At 42.6% G+C, this 16,213-nt stretch overlaps 1 protein-coding gene across 8 annotated transcripts in view; it reads left to right on the forward strand.

Moving 5' to 3' along the window:
- The first annotated feature begins 8,417 nt into the window (after nt 1–8,417).
- The window catches only part of CUL5 (cullin 5), a 34,453-nt gene continuing 26,657 nt past the window's right edge, over nt 8,418–16,213 (forward strand). For 2 of the 8 annotated variants that reach the window (XR_014227389.1, XM_082303758.1), the window contains exons 1-2: nt 8,420–8,730; nt 15,519–15,628. Coding sequence is in view for 6 of the 8 variants with exons in the window: in XM_082303758.1 (XP_082159884.1) it covers nt 8,707–8,730; nt 15,519–15,628 (134 nt within the window). In the remaining 2 variants the exon portion in view is untranslated. Of the gene's footprint in view, nt 8,731–11,094; nt 11,319–11,794; nt 11,817–15,518; nt 15,629–16,213 lie in introns of those variants that run through there. The other 6 variants (XR_014227390.1, XM_082303753.1, XM_082303754.1 and 3 more) reach the window with 5 other exon arrangements.

A 16,213-nucleotide genomic window follows, 5' to 3' on the forward strand; every position in this document is an offset into this window, starting at 1 on the left:
GTGTGTTGTCGTGTTACAATTCTCCATTTTCAACAAGTCTATCTAATCTAACCTTTTTCTTCAACAAATACGTAATTGGTTTTCTCTCAGGTTACTTTCAGGTCCTTTTACAATCCTTTTGTAAATATTCCATAGTAAAAAGACAGGTTGTTTGGTTCCAGTTATTTTATTCATTTAGGGCCACTAAAATTATTGACTTCAACAGGAATGGAAAGGTTAATTTTTTTCAATAGCCTGAGTCTCACTTGCACTGAGGCACAGTTACACTGTCATAGAAGGATACAGAGGCCTTAACATAAACAGGAATCAGCCTTAATTCATTAGCAATTAAAACAGTTAGTTAACTCTAGTCTCAGCATGCCACAATGTAATTGCTGTGAGCCTGATTCTCTATTATATTAGTTGTTTACACCAAATCAATTTTGATTTGAGGGCATTTTGGGCCCTCTTTATGTAAATGTAAGTGACTACAGATGCCAAAAGGTAGTGCAGAATCAGGCTGTGTGCATTTCACACGGATTCCCCTATGATATTACGCCCATTTTGTGTATCTCAGAAGATCTTCTCTTAGTTGTTTAAGAGGACAGAATGGGCCAATGAATAAACTGGTAGCTGGGGAGTAAACAGACCCAAAGTCTACCACTGGTTCACTGTGCGTTTCTGAGCAAGGCATTTACGTTTTCTGTGCCTCACCTTCTGTATCTCAAAAATAGAGATGATCGTTCTTCCTCAAATTCACAAGGACTGCTGAGACCCAATCTGACTCTACGATCTTCAGTCTGGACTCTTTTCTCTGTGTGCTACCTGTTGTAGAGTGTTTAGCACCATGGGATGTGGATACTGGTTTCTTCTGCCATACCAAAAAAAAAAAAAAATTAAAAATATTAAAACAGCTTTATAAGTACCAGGTAATGCTATTACTATGAATCTACATTTCATGACACGTTTCATTACTTTCAGGTTAAAATCTTTTTATCTTAAACTTTTCTTCCTGAATACTCTGGAGCCAATGAGCTTTTCATTCTGTATGAAAAAAATCGGGTGCATTGGAGGGGAAGGGGACTGGGAGAAGAGCGGCGTGGAGGGGAGGTACGCACAGAGAAATAAACAGTCATCAGAACAGAGCCTTAATGATCTCTGCCGTCAATGTTGTACCTGTAGTGTCACATTTATTACACTGGGAATAGAGCTTTTAACCAGATTCAACTGTGTAAGGAACCGGTACTGTCAATGCAACTAGAAGTTCACTGCATTTTAAAGTACTGTGCACATAGTTGTCTTATTTGTCATTCCTAAAAATGTAGATTAACATGTACATTCAAACATTGTCTCTCTTGATGATATATTAAACCACTGCTGTACCTTCTCACTACACACTTGCAGTTAATAGAAATGTCTGATAAATAGATGATTTGCTGAAATACATCGTTTTGTTTTCAGATGCTTTGCAGTACAGTATATAAGTAACAGCTTGAATAGGCTGTAGAACAGATTCTAGTTCGGTGCATGTATATTCTTTTTTTCTCCCAAGGAAGGGCAAATACGACGCTTACTGTTGATACCAGAATGACATTTCCAGAAATTACAGAAATTAGAGAAATCTCATTTGGCAGCCAAATTAATAAGTAGAAATTATTTATTAAGAAAACTCCACAACTTTTGCAAACTAAAGTTTGGTAAATCCCAGTTAGGAAAAGGAAAAACTGTTGAAATAGTAAACAGTTTGTATTTGGATTCATAGGCCTGGCAAACGAATGGATACCAAGTATTGGTTTGGACTCCTAAAATGTTTAAATTTTCATTGCTTTTATTTTAAGTTTGATAAAGAAGAATAAAAACCTTCCTCTACTCATTTAAATATTTGACACATGAATTCTTCAGATATTTTGGCTTGCTTATAATTGCATCTGTCCTGTATAAGAAGCAGAACCTAGCCGCACACCCTAGGAACCGACCAAGGAAAAAATGTTGAGGTAGCGTATGTTCATACTATTCATTTATGCCTTTGACTTACCAATCTAACTTCAATCTATGTGACTCAATTCCTGTGCTCACAGAAAATAATGCAGGCTTGACTGAGCACCCAAGTACACTGCAGTTGCCCTGTGCCACAGCCAAACCGTTACCGGTACCCAAGCCGCCGAACTTAAAGCAAAGATATGTGGATGCACCGTGCTCACAGATGTGTCAGTCTCAGTGTTTCAGCTCCCTTAGAGAAGACGTGCTTCGTTGTCCTCTTTTTACATAATTATCAACCAGGGAGAGCGCTTTTCCCCCAGCTGTAGACCCCAGCACATCAGCCCCTCCAAGTCTCCACCCCTGCCTTTCGCGCAGAGCTGGCACAGCAATCTCAGCAGCCTTTATTCAGCCTCGGAGCGAAAGAAGGAGGGCTGAAGGTTTACTTTCTACGTGGGCATGGAACCATACCACAAACATGGCAGACTGTTTAAGAAATCATTAAACATCAAAACACAATTGTCACTAGCAAACACTTGCATTGCTCATTTCTCATTTCTCAGAGTCCAAAGACAATCTTGTAAATAAGTGAATGAAAAGAGGAATCTGTAAAATATAAATCTCTCTAAAAAGCCTAAGGGAAAGGGCTGCACAACAAAATACACAGATTCTAAACCAGGAAAAGTCCAAGCATTTGTGTAATGATCCTTTGCTCTAGTACTTACCTGTATGTGGTAGCACTTAACGATGCCTAGGTTTCTTAAGAATAATGATGGTATCATTGAATGTATTTAAAACTAGAAAAATTCAACCAAAAATTCATCTGCCTGATCCTCAGAGAAAAAAAAATGACTGTATCTCGTGAATGCATGTATACTTACTTCCCAGCTCATTTCTAGCAGTATTTCATCTGGGTTACGTGCTATGTTGCGTGAGGCTCCCCTCTGAAAACCGACTACCTACATATGCTGTCATTTTACTCAGCAATATTTCCTCCTCTGCGAAGTGAATACAGCTGTGGAAAAGCTGAATTTTACTTTTGAGTATGGCAGAATTGTTTATCGCGTTTCAATGAATGTGCAAATCTGATTAAAGTAATGCAATTGAAGACGTGCCAGTTGAGCATAATATAAAGACTATGAAGTTGTACAGGTTCCCAAAGACAATTTGCCTTGCATAATACTTAATTAGTGGGAACGTAGCATATGTGTGAAGAAAACAAAGTTGGTTCTGCAAACCCAAAAATACTTTCCTAAGCAGCGCTTTTGACGTGGAAGAGCTGGCTCTATAGGCACAGGACTCCACAGAGCAATCATTTTTCTTCATGGAGTTGCTGCTCCCACAAGCAACCAGGGGAACAGCAAACACGCGGCTAAAATGCTTCCAGGAAAAGAACTTGATAGCACAAATCCCCCAAAATATAAGAGACACACTGTGGACTTTTTACCCCTGGGGAGACAGGGAACAGTTGTCAGCAGCCAAGGCCACCACAGCACTTGCATGGGATCTCCTCCCACGACTGCCCATCGCCCACAGAGGCCAGACAGGAATGGGGAGTAGCAGGCTCTTCATGGAGAGGGAGGTAAATCTTCATTTAAACTGAAACTGGGGAATCCAAAATCCCAGTCCCAAGCTGCTAGAATGGATCACCATCTTTGAAAATATTTCATTCACTCATTTCTCAGAGAAAGCCACATTGTAAGCTAGGCCTGAGCTACTCGGAGATGGACACTCAGCGTGTAATCTGCTGAGAGATCACTGCTCCGTGGGAGCAGTGCTGTGAACCAGCTGACGCCAACCTTCGGCAGCCTCACAGGCTACAGGGGCAGCTCAGATGAAGAATAACCCTGATTACCTTCACAGGCTGCTAAAGGCCCACCTTGCAGCTAAAGAGCTTCTCCAGAAACTGAAAGAGTAGAAGTAACAAAAAGAAATTCCATGCATTGTAAAGAAAATCAATGCTTAGGTACACAAGCTGAAGCTTCAGCTACAGTTCAGTTACTGTGATTCCTCATTGCTGTGGCTTCAAATCTGCTTCTGTGCAAACTGATTTTTCCTGCTCCATGAAAATGGTGGAGGGACAGACTGAGTCTCCTGTAGCAATAAACTCAGTCACCAGGGAAATGAATGCACAAGATAAGGATGGCAAGGAAGACACAGATCATTTCTTCCCTCCCTGCACAGCCCCAGGGGAGCAGAGAGACGAACCACTGCCAGAGCCCTTAAGATCCTACAGAAATTTCCATCACTGTTATGGGACTTGCTGGATGAAGGGAAGTGCCAAAGACCCGGAGTCAGCACAGAGACAGAGGCTATTGACTTCCCAACTCCAGCGGCTCCCTAAGGATCGGTTAATTCTGTGGGACAGCCGCCCGAGAGGAACGGTTGGGTATAACGATGCCGGCACTGCATCTACATTGCAGCCTTCTTCCCCTTTCACCTTCTCCCCTGCGTGGTTTCTTTGCAGGAAGGGACTGCCAGAAGCCGTATTTGGCACCGAGGTCTGACAGTGAGCAGGGTGATAGTTTAAAATGTTAGCGGTAGTTGCTAAGTATTAAGGTACTAACACTGAGGGGAGGAACTGTGGAAAATATTTCGGTCATAATCTTAGTAATAAAAACCTTGCAGGGCTGGCACTGCTCTGCAGCACTTCTGAGAATTGTCCGTTTTGGTTAAGTTCTCCGTGCCAAGCAAATAGTTTAGCTACATAGTCATAATTTATATTAATTTGCTATTTTAAAATAATTACTGCTTATTATTCAGGGGAAAAAGCCTCCTCTGTGCAGATCATTTTTCTCATTTCTCTGACATATAGCCGGTGTTATATGCATTAAAAGAGCAAGCTATGCCAGGACATAAGTTTAGAAGAAGTAAGTCTCAATTCCGGTCAGTCAGACCATTGAAATTCACAGTAACACTGTTCATTTTATTGGGATTTTTCTCTGCCCAGTTCTCTGTGGAAAACAGAGTCTGATTCTCAGAGAAACTTTTAAAACACAACAGAGACAAAGCTTACTGAGCACTGAAAAAGAGCTGCATATGTGAACAAGTGTCAGAAAAGCAGAACATGAAATTGTAATTTTTCATGTTGTATCCTCTTTCACTCTACCATGCTTCGCAGACCAACTATAACTCCCTGAGTACACAGAGTGAATGGAACAGTGAATTTCTAGCTGTTTGAAAAAGGCTAGGAGAGGAAAAAATAGATCAGATGTAATTCCCCGCAGCGGTTCTCTGCAGCTCTGGGCCTGGGCACGGAACAATGGCCACATTTTGCCCACCGCACGCCACGTGCTTCTCCGTGTCCCGGGAGGAATTCGGCCTCAGCAAAAACCCTCCTGCAGGTTCTGCCTGCAAAGTCGCCCTGCACCACCCCACGTCATCCTCAGAGTTAACTCAGGGCAAAAAGCGCAAAGTTTTCCAGCAAGGAAACTGCGAGGGAATAGCACTATAGTCTAAAAATACATCAGAGAAGAATAAACATCAGGGAGAGAGAAGTTATTTAAGCTGAAGGACAATGTTGGCCGAAGAACAAACAGGTCATCCTGAGATGCACAGGATAAGTGGTTCTGGTGATGGTGAGATACCAAAATCTTAAACAACTTTAAGTGAAAGCAACAGTAATCTTTACTCCCATACACGGGCAATTTCTCCAGAATGCTACTGTTATTAACTGAAAGGGTGACGTGAAGCCCAGATAGTAAACACCAGAAATAAAAGTGTTTGGTTTCTTGTTGAAGTAGAAACAAACATAGAATAAGTTGTTTCATGTGAAATGTTTGGCCACTGACAGTGCTTCCTTTTTCAGCTACAGGTAGGTGTCCGTGTGCCCTTGCTCTTTTCAAAGGGTTGTCTTCAGAGACTCTGATGGCACGGTTTGTGCATAGGCTCATCCTGACTGTCCACAGCAGTGATAAACAAGGCTTTCCCACGGAAGGAAAACACATAAGTTTTAGTACCCCTACTGAATATATCTAGTTTGAATGGAGAGGAGTCTAAAACTGACTAATCAACCATCAAAGGCTCTTTTCCATCGTGGACTAAGCGAAGATTAGAAGAAACTAGCTATGTCTTATTTGCACCATGTGCTTCAGGGCATTGGAAGAGAACATAGCAGCGCATATTTCTCGCTGATGCATCTCATTCAAAGTCCACAGATCTGTGCCTGGAATCAATTCACTCTGAGACATCTGGGATGTTACGCACGGTATTAATTTCACCGATCATCCAAATCTTAATGAGCTGTTGCTTGCAAATCACTTTGAACCCATGGACAGCTCTGGAATTAGGTGTCATTCACTCTGTCTTTTACAATCCATGCAAAGGATGTAAAACTGTAGGCCAATGTAGTACCATATACTAATCAATAATTAATATCTTCATTACCATCAGAATTTAGTAATAATCCATTTGCAATAGAATTAAAGCAAATAAAACAAGATTATGTAACACACTGTACTTTCAAAGCACCCTGAAGTGGTATTAAAATACCGCAAAACCTTGAGGCTCATGGATGTCTACTTCCCAGGAAATTAATGCACAGATCTTTAGAAAAAAATTAAAGTCATTAAGTAAGCCATGCAAAATGAGATGCACATTATTTTTAATATCAGTAAAAAGTACCACTGTTTCCTTGTCTCACTGCTTCTCAGTTGTTCCAGTTCTCTTTATTCCTTGGCTAGCACTACTCGTAACTACTGCACAAGAGCATATTGGGGCAAGATGCAAGAACTCTTAGACTCAGTACTTTCATTGCTGACCCTTCCATTTGCTGAATGATGTCTACATTATTTCTCAAAAGCAATTTAAAAACATCACTGAATTGTGGCATTAATAGCAAGCATATATTAAAAAAATAATAGATGCAATAGAAATTGAAAAGAACAAAAATTCCCAAATAATTGGAAATAATCACATTTTAGAAGGATTTGGGGAAACAAGATAAATCGGTTCATGGAGTAGTGGCTCCCAGAAATGACTGCCTCTGTATCACAGCCTATAGAATATTTGCCTGTATCTCAGCTTCTCTGGTACTTATATACCTGTAACGTAATGTGCAGACTGTGGAGCGGAGCGGCTGATGCACAAATATACAATGCACACATTTTACTGGCCCTGCTGGAGGCCTCGTAACTTCAGCACTGTTGTAGAATATATATGCAATGGACAGTATGTAATACAATTTGATCTATATGGCATAATTATATACTATACATACAACTGTATAACTGCATGCACTATGTACGATGAATACTGTGTACTTATTTATAGTATAGAATACACAATATCTAGTAACAGCAAAGAAAACAATTATAGACTAATTGAAGCATTCAGAAGCTGGCAACTTTGTCAAAATAGGAAATTATTCAGTACCTCCTTTTTACTTCCCAATTAAGAGAAGGCCTTAATATGGCTATTTTTTATTAAGCTAATAGCGCTGCAGGCCATATTTAGTCAGCATTATCAAAACTTCCACATCGTACAGATTTACTGAGTATTTTATGACACCTTTCCTAACACTTCAGGGTCCCAATGCTCCGCAATACGAATTTTTGCGGCGGGTGGCGCGGCCGGCCGCGCAGGGCCGCGCAGCAGCCAGGCCCAACCGGTGGCATCGACTCCCAGGTTTCCTGACCTGTGAGAAGAGCTCGTTGACATTTTCTTCGAGACGCATTTGAGAGGAAGGCAAAGCGTCTTGATAGAAAAGTAGAACTCTGCTGTCTGTAAATAAACCCCGAAAGCCTCCAGCTCCCTCCGAAGAGCTGCCCCAACCCACGCGCCGCTCGCTGGGGAGGGCCGGGGCGGCGAGGCCCGCGCGGCAGGCAGCGCCCCGCGCCGCCCGCGCTCCGGGCGCAGGGACGGGACGCGGCCTCGCGAAGCGCGGGCTTCTGCCGGCGACGGCGCGGGGCCCTCGGCCGCCAGCGCCCCCGCCGTCACCCGTGGGCGGCGAGCCGGCGCGGAGGCCCACGCTCGCCAACCTCCGCCGAGGAAGATTTATTTCTCTGCTTATAAACCACGTTGAATTTGCTCCTCTGTTTATGTGCCTCAGCTTCGCGGGTGCTTGCGGGGAGAAGGTCCGGGGGCTTAGGAAGGCGAGGGCGTCTCTGAGGCGGGGATGGCCGCGGGGCCGCCAGGGAGAGCAGCCGTGCACAGCCGCCGCCCGCTGGCTTCCCGGCAGCCGCCCCCCGCCGAAGGGGCTTCCCGCCAGGGCCCGTCCCCGCGGGGCCGTGAAGGCGAAGGCCTCCCCGCGGCGCGGCGAGCTGTGCGGCGAGGGGCCGCGCGGAGCGGGGCGGGGCGGGACGGGGCGGCGCGGCGGGGGTTCCCCGGCGCGGCGCGGCGGCGGGCCGCCAGGGGGCGCTGCCGGCGGAGCCCGCAGCCCGAGCGGCCGCGCTTGGCGGCGGGGCCGGCTCTTCCGAGCCGCATCATGTGGGCCGGCCCCCTCCATGGAGCCGGGGCTGCTGCCGAGCGCCTCCTGGGCGGACGCCGCCATGAGGCTCTGAGGGGCGGCTGCGTGCGGAGGACCCAGCCGGTCGCGCTGCGGAGCGCCCCGAGCCTGGCGCCGGCCTCGCCCCCGGGCAGGGGAGCCCAGCGCTGCGGCCGCTGCTACTGCCGCCGCCGCGGGTCCGGCCGGGCGGGCGGGCGGCCCGGGGCCATGTAAAGCGGCAGCGGCCGGGGGGAGCCGCGCCGCGCTCGGGGAGAGGAGCCGCCGCCGCCGCCGGCGCCGGCCGGGGAGGCCCCGCGGGGGGGATCATGGCGACGTCTAATCTCTTAAAGGTGAGAGCGGGGCCTGGCCGGGCCCGGCGTCAGGAGAGAGGCGGCGGGGTCCGGGCGGCCGGGGCTGCCCCGCCGGCGGCTGGGCCCTGCGGGCGGCTGGGGCGGCCGGCGGGGGCAGGCCGCGGGCGCCGCTCCCCGGCGTTGGCGTTCCCCGGGCGCGGGGGGGCCGGCGGCCCGCCTCAGGTGAAGGGCCTTGGCGCCGCGCCGCCCGGGTGCGGGACCGCTGGCCGCGGCCCGGCCCGGCCCGGCCGGTGGGCTGCGGGCTGCCAGCACCCCCGCCCCGGCTCTCCCTTCCCCGGCGCGCGTCGTGGGGAAGGAGCGTTGCGTCGTGCTCTTAGGCAGGGCACGGTGTCCTCCCTTTGTTTATTTAAGAAGACCTAAGTGTACGGAAAATGAGTTTTAAGTTAAACAAAGAGTTGAAAAACGTCTTCGCGGTGGGCAGGTGTCGTTGTCTGGGTTGCCACCGTTCTTCTAACTACAGGTTTTCTGCAAAGAAAAACTCCTGGAGGCCTTTTGCTTACGTTAAGCAGCTTTGCTTCTGTAGTCAGATGTTTTCGAGCACTTTCCGGGTGTTTGATGACAGATGTCAGTCACCCCGAGCGGCTGCAGGTTTGAAGAGAAGTTTTCAGTGTGACAGTCCAATATTTGAGCGCAGGACTGTCTGTCCTGATATTTGCGGCATGTGTGTGGAGAAGACCGTATGGGACCTTTGAGGCCCTGCCAGCACATGGAAGAGGGGCCTACTTTAAACAACTGTTACTAATGCCTCCAGTAAGTGTTTCTAGAACATCAGTGTAGTTAGGGTGAAAGGCCTTGGGAAGGCTGGCTGCTTAACTTTTATCAGTTAGTGGTTTAAAATATATATAGATCTAGAAGTATACATGTGTTCAGCACTACGTATTATAGTTAAACGTGGTTCTGAAGAAGTGCTGCTTACATTTTAGCAATCTGACCTATTTTGCATGTATAGATTTGGCTTGAAACTGCTGGTTGTATTACTCTGAGACACTCAGTGTGAAGAAATGAGAAATAATTGATAGACTTGTTTCTTCCTGGTATCCAAAAAAAAAGATTTAGTATTGAAAAGATAATTTTTTTTAATTAATCTTTCTTGAAATTGAAATGCAATTGAAATGTAATTGAAATTAATTTTAATTCATTTCTCTGTATTTTTATGCCTAAGTGGGTAGTTAGATTTTTAAGCAGATAAGACTTAAATAAAAGTGTAAAATTGAAGAATCCAAGAACACTGGTGAAAAATGTCCCATAAGAACAAATGTGCTTTCTGTGGAAGAGCGTTGTTTTAGAGCAGGGCTCAGACAGTCTTATCTGCTTGTTAATGTTTTAGTCCATCTCTTTTCTGTATGTTTAAGGATCTCTGGAAAGACCGATACGTGCTTTGACGAGACATGTGGTCGTACAGCCCGTAGTAGACAGAAGAAACATAGGCCTATGGGATTTGTCAGCATTCCACTTCAGCTGTTTTGAAAGAATAATAGGTGTACCGTAAGTCTAAATAGAGTCAAAGGCCTTGATTCTGTGAGCTGACTCTTGCTGAACTGAAGCCTTTGTGTTGGCTGTTGATGTTTTTGCAAGTGGCCTTTGTATCGTTAATATTTTATATTGACAACAAGATACATATGCACAGTGTGTTTTAGGAAAAATGATACCTAGATACCTGTTAGATCCTATTAGATACCTATCCTAAAATAGTCCTTTCCGGTGACTTGGAGTGTTTTGAAGAATTGTAACTTACTAATTAGTGAGTTTTCTAAAGACAATAAAGTATGAGTCCTGATTACAAAAGGAAAGATTGTTCAGTGATTTGACTTTGTTTATAACGTCACAATAAACCAATGCAAGAGTTGGAACTAGATAAGGTCTTTTGTTCCCCGGTTCTGCTCATCAGAGTGCTCTCAGAGAAGCAAACTGTTGATTCCAGGTTAGTGTTGACTGGCAGCGCCTCATGCCGTTTGAGGCTGTGAAACGTACTTCTGCTTTAATGTTTAGGGGAAAAAAAGCAATGTCTCAGCACAGTAAAAATCCATGGGTAAGAAAGGAGAGGTGTTAAAATCCATAAGGTTTTTCCATACCTTTTCCAAGTAAGCCTGCGTAATCAAATCTAAGTTGGGTTTAGGCAGGTCTTGTTATTGCTAGGATAAACAGGAACTAAGAGTTTTCTCTGGTTTTGCCCCATCCTCGTTCAGCTTTCTACATAGTTGAGAAAATGAAGTGAAATATTCTTTTCTTATTCTAGTAACAGATACTAGCTGAATCCAAATCTGACTGGCTGTCATAATTTTAAAGGGCATCGTTTAAACTCCACTAGTGCGTAGTTTTCCTAATTGTAAATTATTTTTTTAGTGAGAAGCATATTCTCAGAGAGCCTTCTTTAAATGCAAAATTAGAATGACCAATCATGTGTTGAATCCTGATGAGATACAACAAACGGTAACGTGATGAAAATATTGAAGTACTCAGTAAGAGATAGCCGTTACGTGGTAAGCTGGTGCGTACCCTACCTGTAGCAGAACTGCTCTCCCACGTTGAAGCCGTGGCTTTCCTGTAGGTGACTGAGCCATTACCAGGTGAGTCCCCTAGAGTTTTTTTCTCTCAACATAAGTGTGACTCTGGCACTTTTTAAAGTGGGGTGCTTTGTTTCAGAGGGGGTGTTGGACTTGTCACCTGTTCTCTTTGCAGTGACAAGATAGTCTAAACCAATTCACTCACATGACATGAAGATGCCTGAGTTTTTCTGCAGTTTCTGGAACAGAAAGCACCTCAGCTTATTGCAGCACAAAGGAAACCTGTAGCTGTGTCCATGCTAGCAGATCTTGACACTTCTGTGGAGCTTTACTGGAGCTGCCAGCAAATGCGAGAGTCTGTCCTTACAAAATGAACTGCAGCTTGAGCCTGGTGTTAGGAGGGAAGAAGCAAAGAAAGCAGTAGATTTTCCGTAGACTTAAGTGAAATGAGAACCATTATTTAGGTTTGCGTTGGTTTCAACTATTTTTTTTTTTTGATCTTGCGCCTCTGTCACTGACAACTGGAAACATACCTGAAGTTTTTGAATTCTTCAACTTAGAGTATGTATTTCCAGATCTGTATTTTAAGTTTGTCTGTTTCTTCCAGGCTATTTCCAATTAGGATGTCCTTAAGAAGTTAGGGAATGTTGCACACTAGTTAGTTACATAGCAAGTCTTTCCCTCTGGCTACTTTTCTGCTTTGTGTAGTAACTGCTACAATGATTACACTGTTTTTTTTTTTAGAGCTGCTGGTAGCAGAGATTAATCAGACAGTGAATTTTCATGCTTGTTTCAGTCTAGGACCTCATATTTTGCACTTCATCCCTCTGTGAAATAGCCTTAATATATATAGTGTCTGAAAAGAGTGAAGCAGTAAAGATGAAGGTGTTACTCATATGTAGATAAGAGGTACAATAAGATGTAGAGGATGTTGCTTTTTTACAGTACTGTTTAGAGTATCTGTCAGAGATCAAGGCTAATTTGTATGTGGCCTGAAATACATAGATTACACAGCAAAGAGAGCTCAATGTCCAAATAGACATTTCAAGGTTCAGAGGCACAGTAGCATGGAGGTCTTGTTATATTGCCTTGCCTTGTTATATTCCATGTTTATTTAGGCTCTTGTACCATATTCTGTGCCTGCTTCTTCTGCGCTTTTCTTAAACTTGTTTACAGGTAAGGAGAGGAATTTTGTGTTATGTGATAATATCCAAATCAGGAAAACTGGTTAGTAGAACACTTCCACTTGCATCATTGTACTAATTCTACATAATATCCACCAACATAGTCTGGGAGGTTTTTCACCTGCTGTCCTAAAATACTGTGTTTCGGTGCTTATGCACAGAAGTGAAGAACAGGAAAAAGTAAGTTGGAAGAGTAAAGTTGCAGTATATATTTCAATATAGTGTGTGAAGTAGTACATGTTTCAATAAAGTTTAGTGTTAAAATGGAACTTTAAATCTCTGTGGACAAATTTAGTGAAGTGACTTTTGAAACATAAAATATTTCATAAGTGGAGTTATTTTTCAAAGCATTAAATTTTAAACTCCTAGAATGGTTACTTAGACAGGGTGTGGCTATCAATTGTAATCCATGTTTTCAGAGAAGATTTGATAAGTGGAATAATTTTATTTTGTCAAAGGTGTGACTTACCTTTCTACTTACCTTCCCTTGGGAACTGTGGTTTGAGGCAACAAGCTTGGAAAAAAAAGTTACCCAGGAAATATTGCTCAGAAATTCCATAGGTTTGTGGGTGGCTCAGCAAAGTGGGAAATGGGTTCCTCATGTTGTCTGGGTCACTGGTGTATGTGTGACTTTGGGAACAACTAAGAATTACCGCTGTTTGACCTCCTACTATAAAATTTGGTTTTCTCATGCGCTAATAGGGGTAGAATTAATGAATGTGAATGACACACAGTAGATGGTATTATGCACCCTTTCTTCTTGTGATTTCAGTACAAGAGCGTGAGATTAATGGTCATGGAAGCCTGAATCTATCTAGATGATGTTGAATTGTTTATTGAAATTAAAGAATAGTTTAGTTGAGTGGGATTTCTAATCCATTAATTTTATTTCCTCTTCTGCTTAATTTAGGAGTAAAAGAGGAAGTGTAAAAAAAAAAAAAAAAAAAAAAAAGAAGTTTTTACTCCTATGTATAGGAAACAAAGTTCTAAACTTCCCTCATGGCATTTTCTGCCAAGCTTTATTTGGGGAATTCTTTTCAAGTAGGCACATGTTCATTACAAGTGGACATGCAGTTTTTACAACTGAAATGGAGTTTTATGTATGCTTCTTAGCATGAACTAGGTAATCACAATCTAAATCATATAAACACTAGTGTTTGCAATTCCCTCCCCCCATGTTTTACAGTGAAACTAGTCTTATTCACAAAGATAGAGCGTTAGTTTTTTTTATCTTCAGCTGTTTTCAGCGAAGGGCTGAATCACACTCTTCCAGGATTGCAGAACAGGCTTTTTACTTCTTCCAGAAAACTTATGGGATCTACTCTGAAATTTCACTCCAAAGGAAAACTTTTGAGGAAGTTGGTTTTACTTATTTTATAATGCTTTTTCTGGAACTTTTAACTGTTCAGCAGCTGGTCATTCAAGTTCATTATCCTGCAAAGAGGGGCTGGAACCAGAAATATCTGCAAGTAGAAATTAATCATTTTTACAGGAATAGGAAAGATGAGAGCAACTCATCAAAGTTCAGGGAATAATGGTAAAACTAGCTCTATGTGGGGGAAGCATGTAGATGATGATTTTCAAAGATGATGCATTCAAATTATTTTTTTTTTTTTTCTTCACAGTGGAAGAGAACAGGCAAATCTCTCTCTCTGAATTGTAAAACACTTTCTTTTTCTATTTTTTTTTAATGTTGAAAGAATTCTGAACTTTATTGAACAGGGGCTGCTTCCATGAAACCCGTATTCAGTACCTACCGCAGTGGTTTGATAATGCTGTGAGGCCTCCAGGTGCTGTTGCTGTAAAAATAGTTACTGTGATGCCTGTTGCATCTTTATAACTTGAAGATGAGACATCTTTGCATTTAAGAGCAGCAGAGGATACAGTTTCCAAACTATGCTTATTCTGAATATTAAATAACAGATTTAATTGTAAATTTCCATGTAGAAATTAATCAGAAGGAGATGGTTGAGAGAACGTGGTGTGCTGGTTGTGCTTGTTTGTTTGAAGAGATGTTAGTGGCAGAACAGTGCACTTGTCAGAATTTCAAGTAGTTAGACTGTATTATTTGCTGTATTTGAAGTGAATTGTGTCAAACATAGTATTACTAGCCAAGACAATGATCTGTTCAAAAATAAACAGTGCATTGGGGCACAACACTGCAGATAACCAGTAGGCTTTCTGCCACAGAACTCTCAATCAACAGGTTTTTTTAATTGCGGGTTTTTCTTTTTAAAATGTGGAGCTGTAAGCGAATAGGATTACAACATATGCAATAGAACTATTATTTTTCTCTTAAAGTTATTATTTTTTAATAATGGAAGTCAGCCTGTATACTACAGTGAGATTTTTCAGAATAATCAGAATGATATGGGAGCACTTAATTTCTTTAGCTTTCCTCGTAATTTGTGTCGTAAGTTTGAAAAAATTCACCTTGGATTAGATTTTTCAGCATGGTGTAAATAATTATCTGCACTAACTGTAGTCTTGGCTGTCAAACTGCGTATGGCCAGTTAACCCACAGGAAGGGAGTCTGTGATACAACAGCTCCTGCGTTACTCTGCTTCCTTCCTCCCTCTCTGCTGCTGATGCCAAATGCACAGCGGAGAAAAAAAGGTACGTGGCAGCATCCACAGGTACTGTTCCTGATTCCTGGCTGCCATTTTGGTCATGGTAATTTATTCAAGATGGGTTTGCAACTCTGCCTCGTGACTTTCACCGCATGTATCTTGGCTGGGGCGGTGAAGCTGACCAAGTATCATTCATGTTGCCCGTGTGTAGCTCCATTAACAGGTGAAAAACAGTTGGTAGAATTTGTTGCATTTGTAGCTAATGTAGTGAATAAAGGAAGAAGTTGTCAATTTGCTTCTCTAAGAAACAAATAATAGCTCTGTCACTTTTAAAAATAATACTTACTGTGAAAAGTGTTGTTCAGCTATGGTGTTGTAGCTCAAATGCTAGCTTACGAGACAACTCTGAGAAGAAGATATTTTTCTGTTAACCATAGAAACTGCAATCCTTAAAGATAACTTTAAATAAGAAACTGTTTTATTAACAGTAATTTTTTTGTTCCTTTTAGAATAAAGGTTCACTTCAGTTTGAAGACAAATGGGATTTCATGCGCCCTATCGTTCTGAAACTTCTTCGTCAGGAGTCTGTCACAAAGCAGCAATGGTTTGATCTGTTTTCGTAAGTAATGTTTTAGTATCTTACATCCTTCTGCATGATGGGAACACAGTTATTGTACTACTTCTGATGCAGAAGTCACGTATGACATGGTCTATGTGAGATCACACAGAACAAAAGTACTAGTTGAAGTTTTATTAAGTGGTAAGTGTGCCTACATCACTGTAAATGTGCAAAAGTAGAGTTTTACTGAGATTCAGATCTTTGCAAATAAGATGGAGAAAGAACAGCAGAGCTTTTGGCTTCAGCTGATCATAGAAAACAAGTTTTGTACCTGCCCACAAAGCTTTTGTTAGAATTAGAGAGAAAATGTTGTTTACTGCTTTGGCAGTAAATTCATTTAAAGGCAGTTTGCTAAATGTTACATTAGAAGAAAGTAATTCAAATCAGAATAAAATAACTTAAGAATGCTACTGAAGTAACAGGGTAATGCAGTTTACCTGGTATGATTTGAATAGTTTTATACACTAAGAATAATATCTATAATATTTTTCAGACAATGTTTGTATTATTGTACTTTCTAAAAATCCAGTCATTTTCCTCCTTCCAAAACCCAGAAGTTGCTTCTTGTTAGGTGATGATTTTTTT

The sequence above is a fragment of the Platalea leucorodia genome (assembly GCF_965183815.1).
Source record: "Platalea leucorodia genome assembly, chromosome: 2".
NCBI classification, from domain to species: domain Eukaryota; kingdom Metazoa; phylum Chordata; class Aves; order Pelecaniformes; family Threskiornithidae; genus Platalea; species Platalea leucorodia.